Below are 15,255 nucleotides of genomic sequence, written 5' to 3' on the forward strand. Positions count from 1 at the left end.
AGAGAGCTATTACCTGTGCTCAGTAAATGGGTGGGGGCAAGCAGGTCCTTGTCCTCGAAAAGACACTTTGTCATCAGATTGAACCAATTTTAGTTACTCTGCAGTCATCCTCCCACACTCACTCCTTCAGTGTTTTCCTTCTCCTTCAGCAGTTTTTTGAACCCCAGAGAGTCAATGTGGTTAAAAACTAACTTCCCTTCCTTTTTCATCCTCTCCTTTGGATTCTTTGTCGTTTTGCAAAGCTCATCCTTCACCATGAGCAGGATGTACTAATGCAAGGGGATTACTGTGTATATGCAGCTATGATGGAATAAGGCCGTGTCAGTGCTTAACTTCAGTTGATGTATCTTCTGGGATTGGGCTTTTCCAATGTGTTTCCACGAGGATGCAGAAGGATGACACCTTATTCTTTCTGTCTTCCTCCATCACCACTTTGGGTGACAAACATCTGCTGCTATCCTTCCTTAACCTGTGCCAGCTCTGGTTCTCATCTGTCTTTCCTGTCTAGCATTACAAAGCATTGGGAAACAATCCCTGAACGAGCAAATACTTTACTGTTTTTCTTTACTGTTTTTCTTTGAAGGAGTTGTTCTGGCTGAGGAATTCTTCAGGATGTAGCAGGGATGAGAGCTGTTAAAGCCATTAGGTGTTTGTTCAGCTGCACCTGAGACTGCAGCAAGTCCCGTCTGAGAACTGTAATTCAGTCTTAAGTAGAATTCCATTAGCTTAAAAGTGATCTGCTCCCCATTGTTTGGCCAGCAGTGGATATAATATCCTATTATTAATGCATTATGAAACGATTCATTGTTGTTAATTCAAAAAGCCTGGATATGGCAGACTGCAATAATCTGATCTTTATTCTGGGAAACACACTGGAAAACTGTGTACGTGCCTGCTGCAAAGTTTGAAGTCATTTAGTGAAACAGTAGTCTCTAATAACTGATAGATCGCTCTCAGCTGTACTGTTACAAACTGGAAATACATCTCTCTTAAAAATCACACAGGTCTTATGGTGGAGCAGTAAGAAAAGGGAGTCCTGTGCCTTGAAAGCAGGAAGGTAAGACTTACTGTTAATTATGTACTTACTGTTAATTTGCATATGGTGGACTTGATTCTTGCTGTGGTAGCTCAAAGGAAATTCAGATTCCAAGCCTCATTTTTATAAACCTGTTTCAGCCCCAACATAAGCAACAGCATCAATCATAATTCCTTTACGTTTCCTGTTGTGATGCTAAAAGAGATTCAGAGCACAGTTGTACAGTGACAACTTTACTTAAATGGATAGTGTGTTGTAAAAAAAAAATACTATCCCTGCTGTGCTTGGCCCATGAAGTTTGCTCTGTGGAATGAGAATTATCAAGTGGCAAGCTGAAGCGATTTTCTGGTGGTTTTCACCCCAGGAGCTTCTGAAGCTGTGGGACTTTGCCAGTGTTAAATTCATACCATAAGAGCAGTTTTACTTGACTGCAGTTGTCTCTTTTTTGTTTGTTTGTTTGTTTTTTTAAGGTCAGAATAACTGAGAGAATCTAGAAGGAACATCCATCAAATATGGAAGAGGATACCAAGCCTCTCTTGGTTCCTGTGGGAGGCGATGAAAGCAGTTATGGAATCATGAATATACAGTTCCATCCAGATGATTTTAAGTGCAAAAGGTATGAGGAAGGCTGAACCTACAGAGTGATTATCTAGCAATGTGTTGTTTAGTTTTTGCTTTTAGCAGCAGAGACCACAAAGGCTTAGATTTAGGAGACTAAGGTTTGGAAAGCAGGATCTGAGTACAAACAGTTCCTGCTTTGATTCTATATGATATTATTTCTAAGCACCATATGAACAGATGTTCATACTGTGTTTTGTTTATGCGGGTAAGACTTTTCTATTGACATCACTTCCGAGAGAGTGACTCAGTAAGAACTGGGCATGCAGCATTTAAAGTGCTCTTCAAACACTGAGTATCCTCTGTGTATACTGAAGCATGATGGTTTGTATTTAAGACAAGAAACTGAAATGTTGAGGATATGCAAGAAAGCTTGCCAGATGGTGCAGATAAGTGGCTGTCAGTATGTCTAAGTGGCTCCTGATGCAATTCTGTAGGATGATGCTGCAAAAATACGTTTTTTGCTGTTATTTAAGGAATTGAGCAACCTTTACTGCCTTTAAGAAACAAAGTAGTGTTTTTCAGATTGAGCAAATATGAAAATCTTAACAGCCCAGCCTTTGTGGAAAGCCTGCAAAAATAATACATATCTAGCTAAGTGGTTATTTTGCATGTCTTGAGTGTTAACAGCTGTTCCCCAAAGGAGGTTGGGGAGAGAGACTTCCTTTGCTGTTAAGACTTACATGAGCTGGTTCTGGAACCACAACTGAGATCAGAGTGGAAACTAACCTTCTTACGCTAGCTGGAGGCACCAGCTCCGCTTTTCACATGAAGGATTAACCTACTCTTACCTCTTCTTGGGTCCTGCTTTTGGGTTTGTTTGGTTTTGGGGGATTTTTAAATTTTTGCACATAGCGTCGTATTTCAGTAGAGCAGTTTTCCTAAAGTAACTGAAGATGGCACTGTTGTGTGCAAAATCCTCTTGCTAAGGAAAGCAAAAACTTCAGCCAAAAACGAGTTCTTGGAGATAGTGTTTTGCTGCTGTAACAGCCTGCAGTTTTGGAAAGCCCTGAGAACCTGCTTACATGTCAGCTGGGGGCTAAACAATCTTTTTTTTTTCTATGTGAGCAAAGGAAGAAGGATAAGGGTCTGAGTGGGCCCAGGAGAACAAAGAAAGTGCAGATGTAGGAGCATATGCAATTGTATGTATAGAGATTAAGAAACTGTGGGGTACTTTCAGGTGGGAAAAGTAAACGTGCAAAATGAGTTCTTGCTTATCTTCTCTCTGAGAAGTATCTGAGGCCCTCCTGGCATAAGGCAACTGCTAATTTATATGGCTTTTTGGAGCTCTCTGTGTTGGGGGAAGTACGTGTTGTGTTTGAGGAGCAATGGGTTTCAGGTGGTGTGGTGATGCAGTAGCAGCAGGAGAAGTTTACGCCTTTGTAGCATATTGAAATGCCAAGATACACTATTCAAAGGTGAGGTTATGTATTGTTCTGTCACTGTGTTTTTCCTCATGAAGCTGTCTGGAGACTCAGCTTCATAAAAGGTCATAGCATGTGGCGTCAGTTCCTACTCCAGAAGCAGAAGCGTGTACTAGTGTTGTGTTCACACCTCCACAACCTCCAGCACTGCAGATCTGTCCAGTTCATCCTTATTGCTCGTCCTTTCAGTTCATTCTCCCATTTTCTACAACCTAGCCGTTTGCCTTCCAAGCATTCGGAGGCACAGAGATGAGGGGAATGCCCCCTGGGATATCAGGAAGGCCTGGAAATCATAGTAAGGCCAAACAAGGTTGAAGTCCCTCTCTGCATATTAGAAGAGGCCGCCGCGGCCTTTACAGGAAGAAGGGTTTGAAGGGCTTCTTCCAGAGAGCGTTAGGGGGTAGCAGCTCAGGGGAGATGGGTTTATCTAGCATAAAAGCATCAAACAGTGCAGTACCTGATCTGCTCTGCTTAGTTGGCTCCCTTCTTTTCCAATTCGTTGTTCAGAAACCTGATGGGATGTGGTCATTTTGCTTTGATTGAGGTAGGTCCTGAGGTGTTTTGTGGTTTGCTTATAATCACTGTCTTAGTTTAGTGCTGTTTAATTCTTTTGTTTGGTGTGTTTGAGATCTGATGGCATTTACATAGCTATGTGGTTTTCTTAACAGCTTGGAGGATTTGAGGTTTTTGAAAGGCATGTTTTTCAGTGTTTATGTAAGAACAAGCTAATTGTTTTTCAGAGTTGTAAATTATTTTTGCTAGTATTGTTTTGCTAATTTGGGGGAAATATTAAGCCTTTAAAAGAGGATGTTAGTGTTCTTCACAGTGACATGAATTGCGCACACTCTGTTATGTGTGTTTTGCCCATTTTGTGGGTCCCTTTGAAAACTACAATGTCATTGCTGCTGTGGCTTATTGATGGTTACTGTATGCAAGAGAGGGAGTTTTCTTTTTTGTCCCTTTCATCTGCTCTTTAAATCCATTTATCGTCAACCGATACTGTATTTGTCTTCAGGAATACTTGGACCTTCAGAGACACAAATGGTGTTTTGTGCTGGTTTTTTGCATAAGAAAAAACACAACGACGCCCCCTGCTAAAGGGGGATCGAGCTTTCTTTTTCTTTTTAGTCTTTTTGAGGTTACGAAGTGTTCTCACACAGCGTAGGGGAGGTCAGTAGGTGAAATTAAGCAATTATAAATTAAACAGTGTCTGTAGAGGGCAGTTAGAGAAGCCTTTTTCATGCAGAAGTGGTTGGTTCCCTTTTATTTTCAAAGTTCTTTTAACTTTCAGAAAGGTAGACAATTGTGGGTGCTAACCTGTGCTAAACTACTCTTTCTGCATTCATTACACTTTTACTGTGAAGTCATTAATGCAATCACATAAAGCCAAAAGACACTGACACAAAAAACCGTTTTATATTGCAGCAGCTCAGTATTCAGAACACAACTTTTGATCACATGTTCAGAACCAGTTGTTTTCTGTTTGAAAATACTTCAAGAGAGGTACTTGAAATACACTGTTACTGAGTTTAAAACTTTGTACATTCAGTCTACAGGTAAGATGGAGAGAGATTCTTTATCAGGGAATGTAGTGATAGGATGGAGGGAGGTACTGTCCTTAAACTGAAGGAGAGTAGATTTGGATTAGATACAAGGAAATTCTTTACTCTGAGACTGAGTCCCTGTCGCAGGCTGCCCAGAGAAGCTGTGGCTGCCCCCTCCCTGGCAGTGTTCAAGACCAGGCTGGACGAGGCTCTGGGCAGCCTGGGCTGGTGGAGGGTGTCCCTGCCCATGGCAGTGGGGCTGGAACTAGATGGGCTTTGAGGTCCCTTCCAGCCCAAACCAGTCTGTGATTCTATGATAGGTATTTGTCACAGTGCTTCTTGTTCTGCAAGATTACTGAAAATATTGAAGAAAAAAGATGTGACACCCATGGATGCTAGCAGTTGCATGATTGATGGGGTGTGTTAGAATGGGTGTGGTTAGTAGGTCAAGAGAGGTCCTTCTCCCCCTGTACTCTGCCCTGGTGAGACCCCACCTGGAATATTGTGACCAGTTCTGGGCCTCTCAAGAAGGACATAGGACTCCTTGAAAGAGTCCAATGCAGGGCCACCAAGATGATGGAGTGGAGCACCTTCCCTATGAGGAGAGGCTGAGGGAGCTGGGCCTCTTTAGCTTCAGAGGAGACCAAAGGGTGACCTTATTAATGTTTATAAATGTGTAAAGGGTGAGAGTCAGGAGGATGGAGCCAGGCTCTTCTCAGTGATGGCCAGTGACAGGGCAAGGGGCAGTGGGTGCAAGCTGGAGCAGAGGAAGTTCCATGTGAATGTAAGGAGAAACTTCTTCACTGTGAGGGTGATGGAGCACTGGCACAGGCTGCCCAGAGGTTGTGGAGTCTCCTTCTCTGGAGACATTCAGAATCCGCCTGATGTGTTCCTATGGGATTTAGTCTAGGTGATCCTGCTTTGGCAGGGGGCTTGGACTAGATATTTTGAGGTCCCTTCCAACTCCTAATGTTCTGCGATTCTGTGATTGTATGTAGTTTGCAAAACAAATTTTCCTGTTGTGCTGACCTCCCTAATCCTTCAAATCCAACCCTTGAACTTTTCCTTCCACAGAGTTTGGAAAGAGCTTTAATCATGAGCGTCTTTTTGTTTTCTCTGCTTGCAAAAATTTCTACTGAAGTTCATAATGTGAGGAAGTTTGGAAAGAAGGCCTCTTTTTTTCCTCTTTTCCTGGAGCAGCACTAAAATTCTAATTAACTCTCCCTTTGTATGAATGAGAAGTAACTAGCAGATGAGTGTAGCAGCAGGTTTTCTGGGAATGGCTTCTGAAGTACGTGTGTGGGGTGTAGTGTATGGGAGGTGTGGGCCTCCTGCATGAGATCCCACGTCTTGTCCGAACTCATTGTGCTGTGGAAGACAGCTGTGTTGTACTGGTGTGTTTGCCTTGGTAAATACAGTATTGTTTTTCAGGCTAGCTATTGAAACATAAATTGTAATTGTGGTTTTTTAGTGTGGATATGATATATTAATTGGACACTAGTATATCTCAATTCATGGAAATTGTCTTCACTGTTCTGCCACACTCTCCAGTCATGTAACCTTTCTGCTTCCCCCAGATCACATTGTCCCACAGCATTTTCATAATAATTTTGCCACCTGAAACACATAATGTGATTCATTGTATAAATCAGAACGTTTTGTATCTGTTGTAGCTACTGATGCTTGCATGTACGGAGTGCTTGCCTGCTAGACTTAAGGTCCCAAAAGAGGGTTTCCCAAAATACACCCTAGATTATATCCTCCCTGCTTTGGGCTTGAAAATCTCAGTCTTTAGGGATATAATTTTGAGTCTCTGAGCACTTCTTAGACTGCAGTCTGACTGTGCCCTACAACTACACTTTAATGGAGGTGTAACTGGGGGCTGGGAAATGACCTTGATCCTAGATAGAGTGCTACCTTCTAGTGGAGATCAGGGAGGAAAGCTGCATCGCAGACTGCCCCCATAGCTTCCAAGTCAGACAGATGTTTTCAAAAAGATCTCTAACAACCATAAAAATGATGGGTGGACAGTCAATTTTAACAGTCACTTGTTCAATAAGATTTGAGGTGGAGGGGTGCACTGAGAAAAAAGGAAAATGAATTGCTGCTTCAGATCATTCTCATAAGATGCACACCAGAAGAGATCAAGATGGGAAGCAACCCAAGTACTGTCAACATTACACACGTGCACTCTTCCAGGCAGGAAGCAGCAGGAGCAGATATATAGAACTTGGTGTTTAATTTTTTTTTCTCACCAATAAATTAGGTTCTGTTTTGTGTTGGACCATAAATAGTTTGTTCAATCCAGACTGTGTTCATAGTACAGAAGAAAATCATCTATATTTCTCTAAATAATTTATTATCTTCAGACAGATGTATTTTCACTACATGTGAAAATTTTTCTTCATATTTGTTTGGTCAGTGACTAACAGCACTGTTTTCCCTGTAAAACAGTGTGTTATGTTTCCTGTTATTTTAATTTTAAAATCATCTATGGCTTTAATTTCAATTGCTTAAAAAAATGAATCTCTCACTGTCTTCCAGTCTGGAAGAATTTTCTTTGACATCTGTGCCAGCAGTTATTAAACACCATTTTGAAGGAAATCTTTGTTAGAAATCTGCTCACTTTGAAACAAAATGTAGACTTTGTCTCAGATTTTCCACAGTAGCCATGGAGGATTACAGGTATGTACTAATATTACTATCTGGAGATAGGGAAGGAGATAGTCCTCATTAAGCTCTTCACACTATGCAGCTTGTGTATAATTGGCAAAACACATAGTTTTCATGTTCTGAATATAGTATGAGTCAGGGATCCACCAAGAAAACAGCAGAGAGCTGACTGGAGTTGGGGAGGCATTTAAACATATTACATTTCTGGTTTGCATAACTCCAGTCTTTATTTTATAGGTCTTCTACTGAAATGTTATTTAGCAGTGTCCAATGATTGCATCAGCCCAATAAATTTTTGAGCTAAAACAAGTGAAGTCCTTTACAGCTGACAGTCCAATGGGTGTTTTTGCATGTTAAGTAGCTATGGAATTAGTTAACTCTGTGTGCCTTCAACTTGAGTAGTAAAGCTATTGCTTAAATTTTATTCCTATTTAATTGCAGTATCTCTCTTAATCGTTTATAAGAACACCACAGAAGTTCACAAACAAAACACGTGGTTCCCCCTTTATGACATAGATACGGAAAAAAGAGTCAGTTGAAAATGTTTTAAAAATTGAAAGTGTGTTCACTTTCAGTAAGTGGGAAATGGCTAGCAACTCTTAAGCCATTTTTTCCATGATGAAGATGTAAGAATTAATAGTGTAAGATGAGGGAAAGAATCAATTAGTGGAGAAGGAAGTTATTTTTCTTCATTTTCTGCTTTGTAAGTTAGTTTTTAATAATCCCATAAGAGTCTTAGGTTCATTGTCCCCTTAAGCGCACAGGAGTAAGGACCTCCTTTCATCTCTTCCAAAGATACAGCAACCAACTTCAGAGTTGTATTCCTTTCTTTCCCTTCCAGATAAAAGGTGGTTCCATGGTGCAAATGCTTAATGATTCACTTGTAAAGAGAATAGGACCTCTGTCACAGTATTGAGAGCTGGGGCAGGAGGGGTTGACCAAGCTCCTTTGTAGTCTGAGTCAGAAATGAGTATTGAAAACCAGTAATTTCAAATAGGCTTTGCTCATAGTGGAGAAAAACTGACAGGGATTTATAGCTGACCTGATTTCTGTTCTTGGTAGCCTCAAACTTGTGATACATACTTTTGTGGGTTCTGTTTTTGGAGTGGTTCATGTAATTTAAATGTCAACCTGTAGGATCAGAAGACTGTTGAGATTGCTTTAGGAATTAAAGGCTCTGGTGAAAGGGAAGAAACTCCAGAACATGGTATCAAGGCTTTCAGGTCATCAGTGTACTCTGTCTTGTTTGAGAAATTAGCCTGTCAGTGCCAGGAGTGATTTAGGCCAAGTACAGTATGCCTATATCTAAGTAAATTGTAACTTGATTTAAAAAAAAAATAAATCTCTGCAATATATTGATTAGGTTTCATATCTCTGCTAGCACTTCTTGCCTGGAGCTAGATTTATGTTGTGTTGCATCTTCAGGAGCAGCTTTCACTGTTGTAGCTCTGTACCTACATGTGTGCAGAGAAAACAAGGGGGGTGCGCTGTGGTTACCTTTTCCTTTAGTGACTGTCACTGTGTCTGCAGTCTAACTCAGCTGAGGAAGAGGGATGGGAGACTGCCTGTATTGTGGACATCTCTGAGAGATGCAGGACTTCACTTGTTGACAGGCCTGTTCTCAGCACTTACCCTAATTAAATCGGAAGGGAAGTTGTGAAGTACTTCTGAACTGCAAACAAAGATCTGTTGTTCATACTCTGTGACAAATTCCATTCCCAGGTGCGTCCCCTTAAAAACAGTATGAGCACATGGACTTACTTGGGCTTGGTTCCTTCTCCATTAAGCACCATTTCATACAGTGACTTTGACTAGATTAGCAGTTCCTAACCTTTCCATAAGTGGTCCTCATTACCACTCCTTATTCCTCTCTTCTGCTTATTCCTCTCTTCTTTGTTGTCTTTCTGCTTCTGCATTGTCATACTTTTATGTTTCTACCTCATCAGTAATTCTAGCAACACTGGTTATAAGCACTAATAAGCTTGGCCAAGCTTATTAACATGCATTTCTGATGTGACTCGTTGAGAACTAATAGAATGGATATTAGGTCTGAATGTTGATGTTAGGTTGCCCTGCAGAATCTGGACAGGAGGATGTTTTAATAGGGGATGATACATGGTTCTTTCATGGATTGCAGCTTCCCTCATGGCAGTGGTATTTTTGCATTCGCTTTCTGTCAGTGAATGAGAGACTCATCCAGAGTGATGCTAAGCTGTTCTCTGAGTTTTATGTTAGCTCTTGTGTTCTAGGGTTTAAAGGTGTTCCCTTTTTTCCCCCCTCCTCAGACCATTTCATGTGGAGCCTACAAATATAGTCAACGTGAATGATGACATGCACAGAGTCACTGACGAAGCTTCAGCAATGAATAAGCGGATTCATTACTACAGCAGGCTCACGTCTCCTACAGACAGGGCACTGGTAAGGCAAAGACAGAGCCAGATTAACTTGAGGGGTCTTGTTGGGTCTTCCATAGCCTAGGTTTATAAAAGAAGCACAAATAAACTCAGCAGCTTGCTTTGAAGTAAGTATCTACAGTAGCTGAGTGCCCTAACAAAGTTATGTGTTACCATAATTTGATTTCTTGTTCAGTGCCTTCACTTTCTAGCTAAATATTGTAGCAACTGTTTTTTTCATGGGTAAAAAATTAGTCTCACTTTTTCTTTTTTTTTTTTTTAATTAACTTTTCTTGGAAAGATTTTGTGATTTGGTTTGGGTTTTATTTGGGCCAGTATTTAATTTTGGTGTTGCTAATAAGTCTTGGTTTTTATCTGTTTGTTAGGTTGCTCCTGATCATGTACTTCCAGATCCTGATGAAATCTACGTGTACAGTCCATTAGGAACTGCTTTTAAAGTTGACAGTTGCACAGATGGCTATGGTAAAAACTCCAGTGTAGTGACAATGTATGTTAAGCACCTTCCCACAGAATATGTGTTATTGCTGATTGTTCTATTACACATAACTTTTGTAGCAGAGAGGACAATATGAAGGAAGAGTGCTTCTTAAATCATTCACTGCTTTTTTTCCTTTCTTCACAGATTTATGATATGGAATACAATGATGGGTACATCCATATTAAGTATCCCATGGGGAATAAAACAGGTAAAACTGAAAAATGTATGCGTGTGAAATGGTTTTGGAAACGTCACTTGCTCTTCACTTTTCTGTAGTGTTATTGATAAACTTAAGTTGTATTTCTCCTTCTTAACAGGCAGGCTTTACCTCTGGAATCATTCTCATCATACTGATGGGCATTTTGACTCTTTATTGCTGCTACAGAGTTGTGAAATCACGGAAAATGATACGTAAGAAATACAAAGCTTCGTAATGCAAATATTTCCATTGAGTGAAATACAGAGATCTATCAGATTCTTAGTTTGTCTGTATCTTGACGACATTAGACCTGACCTGCATGTCAGCTGTAGCTGCATCCACGTATGTTACACATCAGTGTAACTCTAGTATTTGCATATGTTCTGTGTTGAGAGCAATTTACAGACAATTCTGTCAATGACAATGGTTCTACCTTGTACTTTCACTGAAACTAATCTTGCAGCTCTTGTGGTTGGTGTTTTTGTGCGTAAACTAACCTGTCACTTCCTCAAATAAAGGCAGTTAAGACCTCCAGTTTGTGACAACTCATTTCAAGGCATTGTTGAGGTCTGGCCTACTTTGCAATCACTAAAGGCTAGTAGCATGGTCACAATATAATCTACCTCAGTCTCCTTCAGTCTAATGCTTAATGAGTGCTGTACTTCCAAGTTGACAGCAATCTTCTCAGCCCATGGAAGCACTTTAATATTGTGTCAGAATATTCTTAAACAAACATGCATCCTGTTATGAAGAGTTCTACCAGCTCTAATGTATGTAATGTTTTGTTTAGATAAGTTTCTGGTTTTTGTATCTTCTTCAGCTTTAATAGATACCTCAAACTGGGAATTCCCAGATGTTTGCAAGTATTACTTTGGATCCTTTGGTCAATGGTCAAGCCTCTTATTTTCTATGGTGTCACTTGTTGGAGCCATGGTTGTTTACTGGGTGCTTATGTCCAACTTTCTGTTTAACACAGGAAAGTTTATATACAGTAAGTATACATTTATGCTTAACTTTTACAGCTATCTGTTAGAAGGAACAAGGCTTTGCTTTATAGTGGAAAAAAAAGATTGTCCATTTCACTTAATCTTGATTTTTCTGTTACTTTGTGTCAAAAATCAAGTGAGAATTAAGTAACTATGCGGAGTTACGGGCACATTCATGCGTGTTTTTTCAAGGCCAGTTTTCAGTCTCTGAAAGTGTGATTTTAATGAAAGGCAAAGTGCCAGTTATCTGATTTGCGTGTCAGTTATGAGGCTTCTTAGTGTAGACTAAACAACCCAAACCTGGCTGCTTGTTTTCACTTGGTATTTTCACTCCCCCCTTGTTTGCATGGGTGTAACTATTTGAATAGCTGTATCAGAGGCTAGGCTGTTGAGATGATCCAAGGTAATAATAAAGAAATAATCTAGGTTCATTCTAGTTTTCAGCAAGCCTCCTTAGAGTGCTGCCATCTAGAAAGTTCTGCAAGCATCCCTGAAGGAATGATGAACTGTAACACAGTGAGTGAAAGGATGATTCTTAGGCTATGAAAGAAAACATATGGGCTATTTACACCCTTGTACGTGCACAGACACATAAGGTTTTGTGGATACAATCAATTAGGTATGTAGAGTTGTGAGAACAAATGGTGGAATTGAGAGCTTTCTAAAATCTGACTCAGAGCTCTGAATAGCACAACTAAGATTTAAGAGTTTCTGTTTTGAAGATAATTAACAAATCTCTGAGGCAAACAACAGCATGGGCACTTACACCTCTTAAACAATATTTACTTAGAGTTCCCACCGTCCCTGAAGGACAGACATACTTTTCTTTATTGGTTAATGGCTGGTGTATTTTACAGCTGACCTAATTCCTGTGTTGTTAAGGCCATTTAATTTTAAATTTAATTTTAAATTTCATGTTTTTTTAATAAGGTTAGCCCTTTAATCCTAAATTATTCTAAACAAAATTACTCCAATTCTAATAAGGAAATTTCAGAGTGTTCAAAACCGTTCCTTTTTTGTGGAAAAAAAAAATCCTGCTTTTCCCTGAGATTAGCATTTTATGCTATCTAACTCACATTTGTTTGGTTTAGTTATTTGCTCTGTGATAACTTTAATCATGGGATTACTGTCCCAACTTTCATTGTGGCTACTAAATTATAAGTTATAAAATGGGTTATAGGATGTAAGTTTGACACAATGGCATCATCCAGCTATGGATTTCTGAGTTATTCTAAGCAAGCTCCTGTATACATTCAGATAATTTAAGAAAAACCAAACAACTTCATGCACAGTTTAGGTGGGAACAAATTGATTCCCGAAGGGGGGTTGGTCTAAAATCAGTGGTACACAAAGAATGTAAGAACTGTTAGCCAAGTGAGATATCTCTCTTCACTCCACCCCCCACATGGTGTCTCATGCTTTTCATCTGGTTCTTTTTTTATGAAACAGAAAAATACATTCACAAATGCAATTATTAGTCCTAAACCACTTTTAAAATACAAAGGGAACACAAGCTGGCTATCTGTCTATAGCTAATTTTAAAGTGCTCTAATTCTGTAAGAGTTGTCAATTCTTTTAAGGGCTTCACAGTAGATGCTATTTTTTAAGTAGCACCACAGAACAGCGGTGAAGTGAGGAGGTGATGGATGGTTTTAATTAAATCTTTTAATTGTTTTGTGTAGTGAATGATACCGGTAAGTATGAGGAACTCGGTTGTGATTCAGGGTGTCATAAATCAAAATGAAGAAACAAAAAAATACTTTTCTTCCCACAAGACTTTTTGCTGTCTTTATGAGAAACAATCTGCTGTTAATTGCATTTAAAAAATCTGAGGCCTTCTGCCACAGTTTATTTTCTATGTGCATAATACTCCCACACACATCAGAAGCAGATTTTTACCGGAGACACACTTAATTACATTTCCAAGCTGATGGGCATTTTCTCTCTGTATTTATACATAAATATAAGGAAACTGCTATCCAAGATGCTCATACACTGATGCAGTTGCAAGAACTCCAAAATATCTGGTGTGGCAAAGCAGTGAAGTAGTACAGTAGCATGCAGGGAAGAAAATACTACTGGAGATGACTGTAGACAGTGAGACTTAAATCTGTATCCAGAAATTCCCTTCTTTAAAATGCAACATGTAAAAAGCATCCCACAGAGCTGCTTCTGAAAAATGAGTAGGGGAAGATTTTTCTGTGTAGTATCTGGTCCGAAGGAAATGGTTGCATGCACTTTTTTCCTGTCCTAACTGGTTTTAAGATGTGTCTCCTCACATACTGTACAACGTTTCACACAGAAGAGATGGTACAAGTGTAGGTGTGCTGGGGATACAGGGAATGAGCAGCTGGGAGGGTAGGCTTGGCAACTCTGAATGGATGGGGTTGCTGAGAAGGAATTAGTGTGGTTGCGGAGAGGGGGACACGGGCTACTTCAAAACACTTCTAGAAGAAAGTTTTAAAATACTCACATAGGGTTGTGCGTGGGAGTGCAAGCTGCTGTGCCATGCCTCTGCTGTGATTTTAAAAAAGACTTTCTTGCAATTTTTATCCAGTTACCAGATAAATGCCTAATAGCAGGTTTGGGACATTGATAGTAAGATTTTCTTATTTTCAGACTTTGTTCATGGCATTAATGTGACAGATATTGTTCCTGGCACGAATGGAAGTAACAAAGGTAAGAAGAACTTCTCGTATTGTGTTTCCTGGTTTCGGGGAGGATTCAAATCAACTTATCATGTTTCCCTACCTATACAACGTCCCAGTTACAAAGTGTGTATCTTAAGTTCTACCTACCTGCTTTTTAAAAGACCTGTAATTTTGTGAGTGAGATATGTACTTCCACAAATTACCATGCACCTGGAAAGCTTAATAAATGAGGAAAAAAAAGTGGGATTAGGTATAAGGATTTTCTTCTGAAGAAGATTAAAAAGCAAATTACAAGCTTGTGTATAGCCAGATAGATCCTCCTTAAAACTATGAATGTTGGACCTCTTAAGAGTAGTTACACAATGAGGGACTGCCTTAAGGAATTTTAACTTTCACACCGTCAGATGTGCTTACTCTTTAAAGTCTTGGCTGGGGCACCTTCGCTCCTCACCACCTTTACCGCCACACTTGTATTTTAACAAGTGCTGTAAGAGCAGCTTTAACGATGCTCTCCACAAACACAAACAAGTACCAGGCTGCATGGACATTCGCTTGCGCTCCGTGGAGACGCTGGCATCGCCAATGCAAGAAACTGCAAGTATGAAGATAGGTCTGTTGGGAGTTCTTAAGTAGGCAGAATAATGTAGAATGAAGGCAAGAGCTAAGCATTGTCAGCCTCTGATCTCCCTGCCTATTTACAGCAACCAAATGTGTAGTTCTTTGTTAGGAAGCAGAAAATTTTCTCAATCCTGGGTGCTTATGGGAATGGGGAAACTTTTCAGTACTGGCTGGACAGCTGTGTGTCATACTGGCTGCAGCCATGTTTCTGGAGAGCAGCTGTTTGGAGTCAGGCAAAGGAGTTGAGAAATAATTCTGAAAAGCTTTTGCATTTGAACTGGTGTTGAATCCTGTTTCCCCTACAGTCCTTACCAGCAAGGCGCCAGTAGCTGTTGCAGTGCTCTTTCTCTTGTGATTTCTCCTCCTTCTGCTGTTCTGTCCCATTCTTGTGCAGCAGTGGGTATAACTTGTAGACAGCAATATTTCATAGTATCCTCCAGCAACTGGAAGATTTAAAGCAGCTGCTTCACAAAATAAAGGGCTGCCAGATGCTTAAATGACTCTTGGCAGGGCATTCAGGGCTACTGAGGAGATCAGTAAGAATGAAAGTATTTTTCAGTGTCTGTGAAACAATCCTCTTCTAAGCAATGGCAAGAAAGCAAATGAAAAAACTC

At 40.0% G+C, this 15,255-nt stretch overlaps 1 protein-coding gene across 1 annotated transcript in view; it reads left to right on the forward strand.

Moving 5' to 3' along the window:
- The window catches only part of SLC38A9 (solute carrier family 38 member 9), a 48,865-nt gene that overhangs the window by 6,052 nt on the left and 27,558 nt on the right, over positions 1-15,255 (forward strand). The window contains exons 2-9 of the mRNA XM_084278965.1: positions 1,005-1,057; positions 1,507-1,652; positions 9,581-9,713; positions 10,075-10,196; positions 10,332-10,395; positions 10,505-10,598; positions 11,207-11,377; positions 13,992-14,051. Coding sequence (XP_084135091.1) covers positions 1,549-1,652; positions 9,581-9,713; positions 10,075-10,196; positions 10,332-10,395; positions 10,505-10,598; positions 11,207-11,377; positions 13,992-14,051 — 748 coding nt within the window. The 5' untranslated portion in view covers positions 1,005-1,057; positions 1,507-1,548. The remainder of the gene's footprint in view (positions 1-1,004; positions 1,058-1,506; positions 1,653-9,580; positions 9,714-10,074; positions 10,197-10,331; positions 10,396-10,504; positions 10,599-11,206; positions 11,378-13,991; positions 14,052-15,255) is intronic.

This window comes from Gallinula chloropus, assembly GCF_964237585.1.
Source record: "Gallinula chloropus genome assembly, chromosome: Z".
NCBI lineage: Eukaryota > Metazoa > Chordata > Aves > Gruiformes > Rallidae > Gallinula > Gallinula chloropus.